Below are 16188 nucleotides of genomic sequence, written 5' to 3'. Positions count from 1 at the left end.
TAAGTGTTCCTTCTGAATAAGAAAATCAAACAACTAATTGTACGCTAATAATTATTACAGCTTAGCGAAGATTGGGGGAAAAAAAACGGAAATCCTGTAATGTCATACAGTATCTATACTTGCTAGTATGTCGGAATACCAGATGGTGGTACCAACATGAAAATATGGAGTTCGTAACGGCAGAAGTTAGTCGCACTCACCGCGGAATGGCTTCAAAAAATAGTGGCCCTCTATTCGCAGCCAGACACTTCTAAAAGTTCTGCTCACGTAAACCAGTTCATCAAACACTGGATATTTTCTACATCGGCTTATCCTTTGGACCAAGCAACGAGGCTATCCTACAAGGATTTCTCGTTCAAGGACACCAAATCCACTCAGGTTATGAGTATGTCTGTAAATTACACCCACCTCTTCTTTAATGTCTTCAACATCAGAAACTCATATTCTAATCTTCACAAACACTAAAATATGTTTAGAATCAGCACTCATTCCATTTCCTTCTTTTCAAACACTGAACTTAAAAAAAAATAATCTAAAAACAACAAGAATTTAAAAAAAATTAAATTTAAATGTCACAAGACTGATTCATAAGTTGTGATTTGATATCACTTTTCTATTAACTGGTTGTTTGAGTATGCACTCATCAAAAAATTGTGGACGTCATTCTTAATTTCTTCATCTATCCACTGTGTCTTTTACTGGGGAGTGTCAAAAGGTAAAATTGCTAATGGTCCAATCAACTTCCATTAATAGAATGACCATATGAAAATATCAAATACCTATGTAGTCAAAAACATTTTATGTATCACAATTTCACTGGCAATTAATCCAAACTTTGTATTTCTAATTGTAAGTAAAGAAAAAAATTAATTCCCAAATAAGCACAAATGCACTTCTAGAAACTAAAAAACATCCCACATTTTTTACCTTTTTAGGTCCAATTTAATGTTGTGAGTGGGTATAGTAAATATGTTAATGATATATTTGTGCACTTCCTACGAGTATCACTAATGAAGTATATATAAAAAAAAAAACCAATAATGAATAGGGATTGGGTAGTTGAATCCAGAAATCATCACTCAGATACTGTGAGATTCTTGGAATCAAAACTGCATAAATCATGACACCGATTTCAGTTTTATTACAATTCAAAGGTGATTTTTAATGCCACACAAAGTAGGTGTAAAATGTACATGAAAAATACTCTCGATACCAGCAACAAACACTCAAAAGTCTGTGTTTACAACGTACAGTACAGGAGCATAGCATCTTTTTTTTTTTTACATTTCCTAATGGGCCGGAGGGGAAACACGAAGATAATAAAACTGTGAGAATCCAAACTGTGCAACTATCACACAATCTTACAAAAAAACAACTGAAATTTCAGGAAATGGAAAAACAAATTTTTGTAGACAAGGTGTTGTACACGTCTATGATAAATAACTCCAAATAACATCACTGTTGCCAACTGCTGTTCATAAGGACACACTTCAGTCCGTCTATAAACTTCTTTATTGAAATGGAGAAATATTATGTTAAACATTTCAAAAAAATTTTTTAAACAAATATATAAATACAAATTTGAATTTTGTTTCAAATATTCAAGACATTAGTAAAAAAAATTTTAAGAATCTTAAGGGTTTTTTAATGTGGTTGTACATAATATTTAAGGCAAGATTATATGGTAAATTGCGATAAAACTGAAAGTAAGTCAACACATCATATAAATCACAAATAATCAAATTAATGTTAATACACAAACTAGCATCAAAATGCCAGTTATAAAACTAAGCAAAATTAAACATGATTTCACTCAGATCACAAAAATGTAATATTAAAATTTTGAAATTCATCAAATCCCATTATTTTAGGAAAAACTTTATACTAAAGTGTAGAATTAGGAAAAATTCATTTAGTATATTTGATAATACTTCAATCATTAAATCAATTTTTAACTTTCGATGTTCGAACATCATAAAACACAGAAATTATTCTGATTTATCATTCTTGTTCTTAATGAATAATTTGTCCAATATTGGTTTATTATTATGTAATCATTTACTGTAAAAATTTACCATTTCAACATTAAACTATTCTAGCAGAGTAAGTATTATGAAACATTTTTATGCACATTTGTCAAAAATGTACTATCTTTATAAATTAAAAATAACACCAAATTCCCAGTTTAAAAAAAACTAATTGACCTATCAAGAAAACCATAAAAACTTGCCTTTATTATAATAATAATAATAATAATGTACAAGTATTTTGAGCTCTAACATATAAATGATACCACAACTAAAAATAGCAGGACTCATTAACTACGAACAATTATTTATATACATATCTTTGGCTGTCCAAGATAAAATTATGAAATTTATTGTATTTTTACACTTTCATATGGTTCATGTGAAACTATGAAATTCTATTTTTTGCATTTTCACACAATTCATTTCACATGCATTCATGTAACAATGCAAAAGACACACTTTCAAAATTTTATTTCAAACATCCAAAGAGCTATTTATGTGTAAAAAATCACGCTTCAATCAAAAATTAAGCTTTAAAACCATGTCCTACAGAAATTGGTATCATGAACACCAAATAACATGGTTGGATTTTATAATTTGATAAACAATCTTTTAAACAAGTTACCCCTTCATGCAAACAAAATAAGAATTTCTCCACTTGTTCAAACCATCCAGCAGATAATCTGACACAAGAATAGGATCTACATTATTACTACAAACTAAAGTTCTGTTGCACATTAGCACTGGTATAAATTTACATCTCTCACAAAAATATTCACGTTACTGCTTGCATGCATTATTTTAATTTGGACCTAAGATTTACATACTTTGATTTACCATCCTCCACATAAGTGAAACTTTAAACCACCCGGGTGATTTTTTTAGATTGTTCCAATTTTTTTATCACCTCGTAATTTAAAAAAAAATTACATAAATTTCAAAGAACTGCTAACAATTTGTAATTTTTTTTTTTAATAATACAAGCCATTAATTATTAGGACTACCCCGAATCAGCGGCACACAGAGAATTTTTTTTTGTCGGAGGGAGGAAGGAAAGGTTCTTTGAAGGTGGAAAAAAAAAATGAAATAAGAATTTTTGTATTCAAAAACTTACATCAAAGAACAGGGTTTGGATATGCATCACTTCCTTTGAAATTTGTGATACCAGGTGTTGTGATCATTCACCTTGCATCACCAAAAATAACATACCGCCTTCACCTAGATCTGGCTTTTTTTTAATATAATTTCAGGAGTTAATATATCCCCCCTACCCCTCGGCATGTGTCCGCCACTGACCAGGATAAAAAATACAGTTTTCACTTAATTTCAGAAATATCCTTATTTTGAACCCTTTACAATGCAGTTCAGTGAATTCATCCCTACCTTTTTACCCACAACACACAGTTGTGCTATTCTTTACATGTCACCTATTCACTGTTTAAATTAAAACAAATAAACTGGTTTCATGCAATACAATTCAGCTAGTGCAAGCACTATCAATATTAAAATTCTTAAAAAATTTAATAAATATAATTAAAGTAAAACCCTGTTATAATGTTCATGCGTATTATGTTTTCCTGCTTATAACATCATATTTTTAATGTCCCAACAGTTTCCACATAAGGAAAATGTATTTACTTCCTGTGTATAAATTTTCATGAATTGTGCATTTCCTGCGTATAATGTTGTTCTAAAATTCAAGCAACGCAAAAAAAAAAAAAGTCAAAAACCTCTTGTGTTTTCTATGTATAAAAGGGACATATCTTCACAGCAATGTGTCTGTTGGCACCTTTGTCTTGGAAAACTAAATAAAACTTTTCATTCCTCGCCATTAAGGTGATATTTCAGATGTAGTACACATATGTAGTTCTACACTACAATACTTTAGTTTGTTAGCCATTCTGCGATGGCACAGAAAAAAACATAAAGCTTTTTATATTGCTTATGGAGCTGAATTTTTTTTCATTCGTAGATCGGAATCCACAGAAAACACATATTCAAGTGGCAAAGGAATCGGACATAGGCAATTTTCACTGGAACACTATTGTTGTGAACTGTGAGACAATTTTACAGAAATGTGGCAGTTTGTCTGTAAAGACAAAGAAAATAGAAGCTCAAAGCTTCATACAGTAAAAAAAATTGTTGGCTTGGTTTAAGCAAATTTGAGCATAGTGGTTTTAACACTGACAAGCACTAAATTGATATTTCCTGCTTTTTTTTTTTTTTCCCTAAAACCCCCTTAAATAACATTGTAACAGGGTTCTACTGTATTGACAATATTTCTCAAGATAAAAAATTATTTCATAAAATTTATTTTTCATGGTTTGCATATATATAATACCATTGAAAACTGCTAGCAAGAAGTGAGAGAATATGCTGTGAATATAGTGCATATTTATTTTTATGAGACAAGCAAAATAAAATGTTATACTATACTGGTTTGTCTAACGTATTTAATATTATTCTGCATCAGACTTCATAAAATAATTTGGCTTTAGCTGATTTAGTAAGAAGTGAAAATCTATGAAAAAGTATACATGGTTGTAAAATATTAGTTTTGGATTCACGTTTCAGTCCAAAAAAAAAAACTACTATGTAAATGGCAAAACAATTTGAAAAGTGTAAACATGAGATTTATAACAGATATTTAAAATAAACTTTTATCCAAAAGAAGGGGCGTAAAAAAAAGTCCTTGAGCCTAAAATTAAAAAAAAAAAAAATATTGAAAATATTTACTCCACTCCCACAACACCATACAGTGTGAAGATCGGGCAGAATACACACACACAGTTTACATTTTATAACGTTACATCACAAACACGGCTGTATCCCCAAACGTGTTAGGTTATGTCCTGTAATACCACGACAATGTACCAGCTCAAATAGCGACTACCATCACACCTGAGTGAGTTAAAATAATCAAGAAAAAAATATTTTTGTTTGTGGGACTTGCTCTCTGCTGAAAGGTGCCACATGATAAAAGATTTAAAATATAATTATTTAAAAAAAAGAATTACTGCAGATAAACTGCGCAGGTGCGCTAGACACTTCTCCCGTCACACGTGCGGACGCCAACAGTTTCCGAGGCGGCGGGCAGCGATGAGTCGGGAGAGGACAGTTGGTAGCACTTGCCAGCTCAAAAAGGTGACGCAACTACAACTACAGCTAGAGACAGACTGCATATACGTACATAGTTTATTCACTACAACATTGAGGTCAAAATCCTACCTGCTGAAAACAACGTACATTCAACTACTCGTCCGACACAGTCGTAGAACTACAAGATTTAAAAATACCTGAAATATAATTATTATTTTATTTTTTTTGTTGCAAATGTCAATTTTTCAAATCATCTCGAGAAGAGTAAAGGTGAAACACCTGTGAGTCATTCGAAAAAAAGTTTCTCGTCAACACACAAAACACCATACCCCTCTAGTTCATCTCGCTTATATGACGCTAACTCATATTTCACTTCATTCAATAAAAAGTTCCATTTAAACACGCATTTGAAAATATCTCACATTTCCCCTGTAAAATGAAACAAGAACAGGGACGAAAACAAAAACATCCTTGTCACGCTCAACCTGCATATCCAAGTCGACACACACAGATCGTCCGCTGCTCTAAAAGACGCTAGCCTAGAAATTCTCTGCAAATCAGAAAGCAAGAGTTCTACTTGACTGACGTTCTCAAGTGAACAGAACGAAAACAAAACATGACAGCTATAGAAGAGGCACTGGTCTGACATGCAGTTCGCCAGCACGCACACACATTGCCACGTGGTCTGGCCAAAAAGTCATAACAGCAGCTCGGACTTTCTCAGAGCCCGGCTTGGTGCTGCAAGCACGGAATACTCACCAAAATTCACACAGTATGAAAAATTGTATGGTTTTTCGAGTTAATTTAAAAAGAGGCGATTGTTAAGAAACACTTTCTGTTTAACAGTAAAAATAAAATAAAATATTCCAATATGCACTTTATAAATTTTCATATTTGCTACACGACACTAGTCGGCCATAATCATGGATGGGCTAGCCAAATCCTCGAACACCACTGGACTTGTAATATTCAAAAGATTTTAAGAGGGGGAAAAAAATCACTTTTGACACAACCTACAGGCATAGATAATTTCTAAGTACCTATTTCTTCTGAAAATATTTTGGAAAACTTCTATAAACTTCTGGAACATTTTAAGAACTTACCCACATAATATATTTAATTATTTATGTTCTCCAATATTACAAAAAAGCTATTAAATATTTCCTCATTTTCCATGCAGTGAAAATATTATGAATGTTTTTCACTCAATGCATCCATAATTGAAAAGCTTAGGACAAATTACATATTATATGCCAACAAAGGTATTTATTAAATTTTTTTGACCTTCAAACACTTTTTTTCATCCCTTGTACTAATAATGTGGTCGTATAAAAATTTTCTTGGCAACTAGGTTTAAGATAATATTAAGATGGTTTAAAATAAATTACAAAAAAGTTTTGAATTTTTTAAAATTTCAACTCCTGTTTTTATGGTAGTAATTTGGTGCATCAAAAACTGTTTTAGCCTAAGCTTTAGATGAAGTTTAGGATTTATACAATAAAATATAACAGATTTGATAGTATATCTATTAAAAAAAATTTTTTATTAATTTTTTTGTTACTTTCAAATCTTTTTATTTTCACCCCTTGCAGTAATGGTTGGTTACATAATAATTTATTTTAACAAAAGTTGTAGACAACATTTAGAAAGTTAAACAAAAATTATGAATGGATTCAATAGTGTACATGGTAGGGAAATTTTATTTATTTTCTTATTCCAACCCCAGGTTTTTTCAACCACTTGCAAAAATAGTTTGTACTAAAAAAAAAAAAATCATTTTAGACAGAAGTTTTAGATAACAATTATAAGATTTACGAACAATTTAAATAGATTTGATGGTGTGCCTACAAACAGAGTTATGATTTTGTCATTCAACCCTTGTTTATTCCACTCTTGAAATAACAGTAGGTCATATAAAAAAATTATTTCAGACCGAAGTTAGATAATAACTCATGATTTTACAATCAATTAAAACAAATTTGCTGGTCTACGTGGTATGGAAATTATGAATTTTTTTAAATGTTTTTTTTTTTCAACCAATGGCTATCTTATCAAAAATTGTTTCAGACAAAAGTTTTAGATTAAAAATTATAAGATTTACAAACAAATTTTAATGGATTTGATTGTGTCCTTACTAAGGGAGTTAAAAAAATTTCTCTTCCAACACTTGTTTTTTCCACCCCTTGCAGTTATGGTTGGTCGTATGTAAATGTATTGAGACAAAAATTTATGGCATTTACTCCTACGAGTTATAATATGTTCAAACTGATGCGATATTCATTATATTATGGGAGTCATAGCGACATTTACATTTATTAAAAAAACCTTCCCCATTTCTACTCTTTGGTCGGATATTGCCCCTTAACGAACTCAACTGAGATTTTCCACGTTTTTATTTTATGTATAAGTTTGGAAGTGTTTTATGAAAAATTACGGGATTTAGTGTGTCCATAAAAATGTCATATATATATATATATAAAAATAAACTTTTAAGTTGACTATGGTTTTGGGGTCTATAGACCATTAAACAAAAAAATATATAAAAATTTTGCGGAATTCGCCTCATGATGACTGCTACAATACGTAGTATTTCTTTGAAATCTAACTAATAATGGCGTAAATGAAGTAAATTTTAAAAAAAATCCACACTGACAACTCTGAAGTTACATGGTCTATTTCTAATTCTCTCTTTTCTAAGTACATATCATATTATCATTCTCAAAGATAAATCAATTTTAATTTTTAATCATATAAATAAAATTTATATGCTATAAACTTAGTTTTTGAATGAAAATCTAAAAGGAAAATGTTTCAACCTATAATTGATTTTTTTCCCTTTGTTTCGTACATTATTTTAGTTTTGACTCTTAGTACCAAGATTACGATTCCATGGGTAGATTTGAAGTGCTTTATGTAATCCGAAATTAGCTTTGGATTTGAAAAAAAAAAATGGAATTTTAATCATTACTATATATAAAAATAATTTAAAATTATAATTATTCCTGTACTTTCCTCAAGTAATTCCAGTAAACCACGGAGGTCCCGATCAGGAATGGCCGGACTGTGATCTTTAGAACGCAGGTGCTTTCAAATTCATTCGAGTTTACAAGTTTTCCCATGTTGCCAAAAATACACGATGAAGGCGGCACTATGAAACGAAACTTGTATGGACAAGTGCAATGGCTCTTAAATGCTATTATTAAATTTAAAAACTTTCAAGAAATCATGAGCTGTTTGTAAATAGTGTGCGGACACTCGGAGCTAGCCCTGTGCGCCATTTGGCGACCTAGCCAGCCGGCCACCTTAGAGACATAAAGGCTACGGGTTGGTGAGTAAGAACGAAGGAATGCGAACCAATAGCCCCATTAGTTTTACACGTTGAACAGTGAATTTGGGGGGCAGTCTTTTTCACCCCATGCCCCGCACTGACAGACCCCCTCATCGCTGTGCCATTGCTGTGACTACATTGTTTGAAAGAATGTTGTAAATTTTGATGCAAAAATAACAAGATGTCTATAAATACCTGGGAAACCAAAATCAGGGCTTTTTCAGGACATTTAAATAAAATTGTCTTACAACTTTATGTTATATGTAAGGTCATTTTTATATGTAAAGAGCAAAATTAAAAAAAAAAATAATACGAAATAGATCTACAATTTAGAGGATCAGAGATAATACACATTTACAGATAATTTCCACAATGTGGAAAGTCTATAACTATTTATATTCAATGCGCAACTATAAACTAAAGTGAGGCATAAAAAAACATATGAAAGTTAACAAAATAATGTAAAAAAATTTTTTTAATGGTTTTTGGCACAGTTACTATTGATTTGGGCCTTTTCCATGACTTTTTGTAACCATTCCTTCAGTTTCATTACTTTTTTGTGACTTTCACGACCTGAGGACAGCCTAATTTAACTACCTAGTTTTGTGGTTCTCCAGTTGAATATTTGAATATCCAGGGTGTCGATAAATTTTCTGATCTGTGAATAATGTCCCCCCCCCCCCACCCCCCTTCATTTGAATCTAAAATCTAATATCACAATTTTCATAATATATATCAAATATTTTTCTAATCAGATATTAACATACAGTGAATTTTTTTTTCACACTTTACCGGAGTCCAAGAAAATTCGATCTAAAATTCAGTAAAGTAAAAATTAAAAAGAGGTGTGAAATAAAGGAAATAATAATGTTGCAGTAAAAATCTAAATTTCTCATTTAATCATCTTAGCCTCACAGATGTTTTTTTTTCAATTTTTTTTTGTAATGTGTGACATGGTGTAGGTTTATCTATTGGTAACAAATCATTTAGGGGGAAAAAAAATCTTGCTGAAATGTCAAATCAAATATTAAATTATTCATGAACATTCAATATCAAAATATTCATGAATATAGAATATTTTTAAAGTACTCGCAGACCCTTAGCAGCACATACCACATAACTGCCCACATGTGGATCAATTAAGTCAAAAATACTCGTGGCCAAAAAAAAAAAAATCCAACTGGGTCCCATCGTTTTCAAGGGAAACTACCTCGAGGTTAAAGTTACGTGGCGACGCCGCGCAGGAATCTGAGAGCTGGAACGGTTTCACTGGCCAACGAGACTGAATTATCACAAGTACACGCTTTCTTCAGCACAGTCCTACTGGTCCAAGCCTGGAATGCTTAGAAAAGTCCCCTTGAACCAGAGCATGTTTACATCATAGCGACAATTCAACTGCTTTGCAGTGGACAGCAGGACAATCAAAGATTTGTCTTGAGAATTAAATGTGTCTGTTCCAGAAATGCAGCCTGAGTTTTTTTTTCTAAAGACAAGGTAACAATGAAAAGGTAAATATGCTGAATATTTTTTTTGCATAAAAATTTAATGGAGACTGCCTTTGCGCCCTGTCAAAACCTGAAAGTAAAAAAAAATTATAAGTACAAAGAAAAATTGAAATTTCACGGGGCTGCCAATAAAAAACCCCACCCTGGATATAGATTTGCTCCTAATGGACTGGGTAAAAGGTAAACGTATAACTGGAATGCCTACTACGAGACATCTATACCATCCATTAGATTGGGTGCGAGCCAATTAGCAGGAGGAGGGGGGCGGGGGGTGCTGTTACCTTGCCAGTGGCTTTGGTTGAATAGTGGTAAGACAATATTATTCTTATTATTGGTCTTTTCTTATTCTGACAAGTTCTCTGGTTCAAATCCAAATGAGTTAACCTGATTTTTAAGCGAGTTTTAAAAGCAAGCTACTAGATTGCTGCACTAACAAACCTTTAAGATAATATTTCTTGGGCATTACATGTAACGTTTACAGCGAGATCATTAGAGATGAATTTACTCATCATTAGAGTTCAAGGACATGGTTCGTACCCTCCAGCATAATAAAAAATTAAGGAGTGTTTAAGGATCCTATTATTTCACTGCCGCCACCGCTATCAACAAGTAGGAAACTATTTGTAATATCACAAAATCCTTCACGTAAGTAAAAAATTTAAAATAGTTAGGGCACAAAAAAAATTTCATAGGTTAGTGAAGTTCTTACACACCTACCATTTTTATCTACGTATTCACAAAAAAAAATTTGATTCAAAGTTTTTAGGTAATCACGAGGAACAAGTTTACATGGTGAATTGCGATGAAACCGAAAATGAACCATATAACACTATAATGCAAATAATACACCATAAAGCAACAAATTTAAACTAAAATAAATATAATGAAATCGATCAATGTTTCAGCAGAACTTTACATAGGTATATAAAAAAAATTGTAATGCATTAAATTTAAAGAATGTTATTTTGTCGGCATGAAGTTAGTACTGAAATGTAGTACGTAAAAAAAAATATTGGAAAAATTAGTTTTGCTTTGATTAGGCTTTTATCTCTCATAACATTAATAGTAAAAATAAAAACAATGCAACCAAAATTTCCTGTTTTAAAAACCAATTTTTCTTAAATGTAATCACCATATTATCTTGTCCCTAGTAAACACATGATAGGCGTTGTGGCGTGATTACACGCGGCTTTGCCACGTAGAAAAAACCACAATCATCCGGAACCTGGAAATATGTGTTGCAGAGATAGGACGCAACTTTGTACTTTGAAATGTATTCCTCTCAAAGTTTTAAGGGGACCCAAAAACCTATTTATTTTTTTGTTATTTAAGTGTTTTGTACATACTTTAGCCCACAGAATTACACAGTAAGGTCCAGATACATACGAAACCTGTACAGCAGTGTGAAAGTCTATTGTTTTGCTATGTTGAAGGGCATCGATAAAATGTTTACCTAATGGAAAATGTCTTGAAAGTTCCCTTTTGTATGAGCTTTAAAACAATTTTATTTTCATGTGAAAACATGATTTCCTTAGTGGGTTCTTGCAAAAAAAAAAATATTCCAAACATCCTGCACATCAATCCACCCACCTGGTAGGTTAGCCTCTTAATTGTAAAAAAAATCTGTGAGTAGCTAGACAGAATAAAGCACATGATCAATGGGTATTTTGTGAAGTAAAGCTGATAAAGCATAAAGTGTTTAAGGTGACACCATCATTGAAATATCCAAATAAAACTAAAATAAAAAAAAACAACCAATTAGACCAAAAGAAATCATTACATTTTTATTTATATTGTCACGTGCCACCTTCAGAGGGGGGGGCGAGAATCGTAGCTCTTTACATAGAAACAACTCGCTTGGCATCAACTAGTCTTAACTTCATAAAATACTTTACTGTACCTAGGATCATAGGTTCGTCATCCCGTACAGGATGTCTGGTGAGAGCTGAACTAAGGAGATTTTGCAAAATAACATAATACTTAATTAAAATTATTTTATTCTTAAAGTCAAATACTCAACATCATTTTAAAGAACATTTAAATAGCGGGATTACAATTTAAAACAATAATCTCTTTACTTCCTTAACGATTGAACGACCTTACAAGAGAGAGAATGAGAGAACTTCACTAAACACTTCCCTAGTCCTTCCGAATACCTCAAATCATAATTAATACTTAAAATTAAAACAAAGATAAGTCCATACTCACATTTTCCGAAAAGCCTTTCTTGATCGATTACTTAAAACTAACGTAGGGGCCTCTCCTGCCCTTAAAATCCGAACGAACATTACATTTTAAAAATTATAACTAAACGACTAGTGACGAGGGCCATTGCCTCCGCCCGAAAGCTTGAAGATGACTACATTATGACCTAACTTAAATTAAACGACTCGTGGCCTCTGGCGTCGACCATAGCTTCCGCCCGAAAGCTTGAATTCCTACATCACGAACGAACTAACAACTCGTGACCACAGGTGAGACGCATAGCCTCCGCCTGAGTGAGCCCCGAGTCACCAATCACTTGCGCTTAAATTCGCGCGCCCTGCCGCGCCTACCATAACAAAAGCTCGTTATTGAAGTCAAATTTACTAAACAACTAACTAGAACATCTGGGAAGACTACCCCCCCTCTACCCCAATGTGCAGGCCACACCGCGCGGCTTGTTACGACAGCGCGCCCCAGTAACCGCGGCCCGTGGCTGCGCCAGCGTGCGGCCAAACAAACAAACAAAATTCTGCAAGCCCGCAGCGCGCCGCGCCGGCCCCGTGCCCCAATTACATGGTCACGCCACTTGCGCTGACGAGTGAACAGAGCAGCCAGCCCAGAGTCCCGTCAGTAAAGTCCCTAAATTTGATTTCAACAACCCTGCAAAATTTCAACCCGCGACAATATTAAGTTCAGTTACTGATACTGATTAAATTTAAAAAAAAATAAAAATTCATTATCAATTTTAACAATCAAAAATTTCCAAACTAGATAGAACATTATCAAAAAAGTTTATAACCTCAAATGAGGGAGAACACATTAACTAGCACAAGGATTTCTAGGCGCAAACTTGCTATTTTTTAAAAAGACGAAGAACATTAAGTTACACGTTTTCAAAACACATATGCTTACACTTATCTACTAACGCTGTAAAAAGTGTTTAGACATCTCACTCCCTCATGACCTAATTTTCACTTAAAAATATTTACGTGATAAAATTTTTTTGAACACAGTGTGCATGTGTGTGTACGTGCAAAGTTGTCTGTTTCAGCGAAACCATCATCGTACATATCCGAACACACAACAATTCGAAACCATTCATCACATTACAATGAATCTCAATGACATCACTTATAGTGATAATAAATCATCTGTAAATTTTCTCTCTTCATTTACGCTCTAAACACAAAAGACAGTTTATCTCGCACCGTAAAAAGTTCATGTTCATTCACAACAGTTACTTTACGCTGTTCCGCAGCACTCACGCAAAATTCATTTTCCCTGCAAACCAGACAATATGGGTGGGAAAAAAAAAAGTGGCATTGTAAACTTACGAGATCCTGAAAACAGGAAAACTAATAAAAAAAAATTAAGTAAGAAAGATGAAGAAGAACTTACTACACAAAAAAAATAATAGTAAAATATTAAAATCTCTGAGAATAACAATTGGCCCGTACAGATTTGCGGTTATTTACAAAATAATAAAATGAGATCTGACTGGAAAAAACCATGCTTTCGTTCACATTTACAACGCAGCTATCAACAAACGGTACACGACAAAGAAGGCAATGCAACATACGATAGAACACGTTCACGAGTACACATCACTTCACACACAACAAAAAACAAAGAGAAGAACACTCGAGTGGGAGCTTATAGTGTCAAAAAATAGTGTTTTGCTTTTTGTTAATTTTTTTGGGCTGTTTCCACGCCACATCACGACACGGAATGGAGAGTTTTTAATTTTTTATTTTTTTTCCCCTTTCTTCGAAACGGTTCATTTCTGTTCTATCTAGGTGGAGGGGGGGGGGCGAGGGCGTGGACGACGAGACGCGAGTCATCTGGGGTCGGCGTCGCTCCACGGCCACGAGCCGGGGGGGTCGCCGTCCCAGCCGGCGGCGTCCTGGGACAGGTCGGCGGGACGCGGGGCCCTGGCCGGGCTCGCCCCTCCCCCGCCGCAGTGGTGGGCGCCTAGCTCCGGCCACTGTCATTTGCTGTTGGCCTGCAGCGCCGCGTTTATCTGGGCCCAGAGGTCCTTCTTGCACGACTTGGACCTGCTGCGAGAGAACAAGCACCCCGGCCCCATCACACCTCGGCCTGGGGGCTGCCGACGCTGGGCCCCTTGCGAGGCTTCCCCTGAGCCCTCTCTTCTCAGTGTTCCCTTCGACTTCGCCAGGAGATTACGTAGCTATTCGTAGAGACCGGAAAAAATTCGGGGGTTCAATGACCTCCAGGATAGACTTCCGATATCCTCTACACACTCAGGCAAATGCCATCTGTACATTGGCTGCTGACATGCGAGTCGTCTCGACTGGGTGGCCTGTGATTCGACAATTCTATTGAGTGAGGGGTCTCTCTTATTGGCCCTCAGTCCTCCAGATTAACAGCAAACCAATGGCAGAAGCAGCACGAAGGTATAATTATTTGAATTTCAGCATAACACGAAATGAATCGGCGAATTTTTCAGGTCTCTAGCTATTCGTTTTATCTCGAGATTCAGTTCTGATGCAAAGCTATATTTCTGATGTGAAACTAATTGCAAAAAACTATAAATACTAAAAAAACCCAGTAAGAATGCATAAGTTTTAAGCAAAAAAAATTAATTGAATCAAAAAAACTAATGTATTCTATGTTTTCTTTAGTTTTTTAAAAACACCTTTATCAATAAATAATTATAATTGTTAAAACATGAGTCACCAATACCTTCACAACTGATTATGTGAAATACGATATGTCGAACTACATACATAGTTGTACATGTAAAAATAAAACACAAATATATTGCAACATATCACCATTTTCCTTTTTTTTTTAATATATTTTACTGCTCAGCTTGGAAAAGCTTTAGCAGTTTTAAAGGGGGTTTTGTTTTTACTAACCTACGAAAGAAGCAAAAAATAAATTGCAATAAAATGCAACTTATTTGAAATTCAAAAAAAAAATCTAGAATTTTCACAATTTGTTTAAGTTACTATGGTCTAAACTTATTCAGATTTGTTAATTTTTACATTATTAGTAAAAGTACATTTTTGCTATATAAGTATCCACAGCATTTTAATAAATACAAATTAAAAAAATATATTGATTGGGTAGGGTATATTTAAAATCTGTATCTTAAAACTACCACATTTGCTTCAGTTTACATGCAACTACAAAACATCATCCCATGGTATTTATAAAAGTTACATTTTCTTTCTGTAATGAAAATACATCAGGTTTATGGTTGACAGTTAACTTTAGAAGCAGAAGGACTTTAATATTTTTACAAGCAACTGACATGTGCCTAAAAATCAAAACAATAATTTTATTTATTTAAAGTTGTACGATGCCTACCATCAGATAGAAAACCGTAAGCGGAAGGCACCATACTAAAAAAAAAACCAACAACATTTAAAACTAATAATATGCATAGTGCTCAAAATATTTGCACTAAAAATCTCTACCAATTATCGCACCTGTGTCTACCAATCATGTCACAGCATTTCTGTAGAAACACAAGAACCTCTGCTTTGCCAGCAATAATTTAATAAAAAAGTATTATTGTATGCTCATAATATTTTATAAATATATATATTTTTTCATCTTATTGATAATCAGGTCATTAGAGATGGTTTTATATAGATAAGTCAGAGAGTGATTGAGGAAAGAATCAGAAATTGCTAGGTACCCGCAAAAATGAAAAAAGTAAACAAACCTAAAATGGTGCAAATATATGCTGTAAAAAAATTCAGCACCAAACATTAACTTACCCCCCCCCCCCCCCCTCCTTTTCCGCAGAATATCACGTGCACTAACATTTATAAATTATTAAACAAACTCTGAAACATTTATTTAAACATATTTTTGAGATCCCGTACATTATTAATTACTTGTGTGTCTCACACAAATTTTTGTTTCGAATATGAAACTTAAAAACGTGTTCGAAGGCAGGTTTAAATCGTAATATGGAAGCAGCTAAACAAATGAACAAACTATAAAAAAAGAACCTTTTAAAATAAAGACAATTCCTTTCAGACATTTT

At 33.4% G+C, this 16188-nt stretch overlaps 1 protein-coding gene across 4 annotated transcripts in view; it reads right to left on the bottom strand.

Moving 5' to 3' along the window:
• Positions 1-11720: 11720 nt before the first annotated feature.
• LOC134539543 (zinc finger SWIM domain-containing protein 8 homolog) overlaps positions 11721-16188 on the bottom strand; it is a 94674-nt gene continuing 90206 nt past the window's right edge. For 2 of the 4 annotated variants that reach the window (XM_063381655.1, XM_063381657.1), the window contains exon 22: positions 11721-14224. In XM_063381655.1, coding sequence (XP_063237725.1) covers positions 14155-14224 — 70 coding nt within the window. In that variant the 3' untranslated portion in view covers positions 11721-14154. The remainder of the gene's footprint in view (positions 14225-16188) is intronic. The other 2 variants (XM_063381656.1, XM_063381659.1) reach the window with 1 other exon arrangement.

The sequence above is a fragment of the Bacillus rossius genome, chromosome 15 (assembly GCF_032445375.1).
Source record: "Bacillus rossius redtenbacheri isolate Brsri chromosome 15, Brsri_v3, whole genome shotgun sequence".
Lineage (NCBI taxonomy): Eukaryota > Metazoa > Arthropoda > Insecta > Phasmatodea > Bacillidae > Bacillus > Bacillus rossius.
Note: the sequence above shows the minus strand (reverse complement) of the source record. Positions and strands in the feature narration are given on the sequence as shown.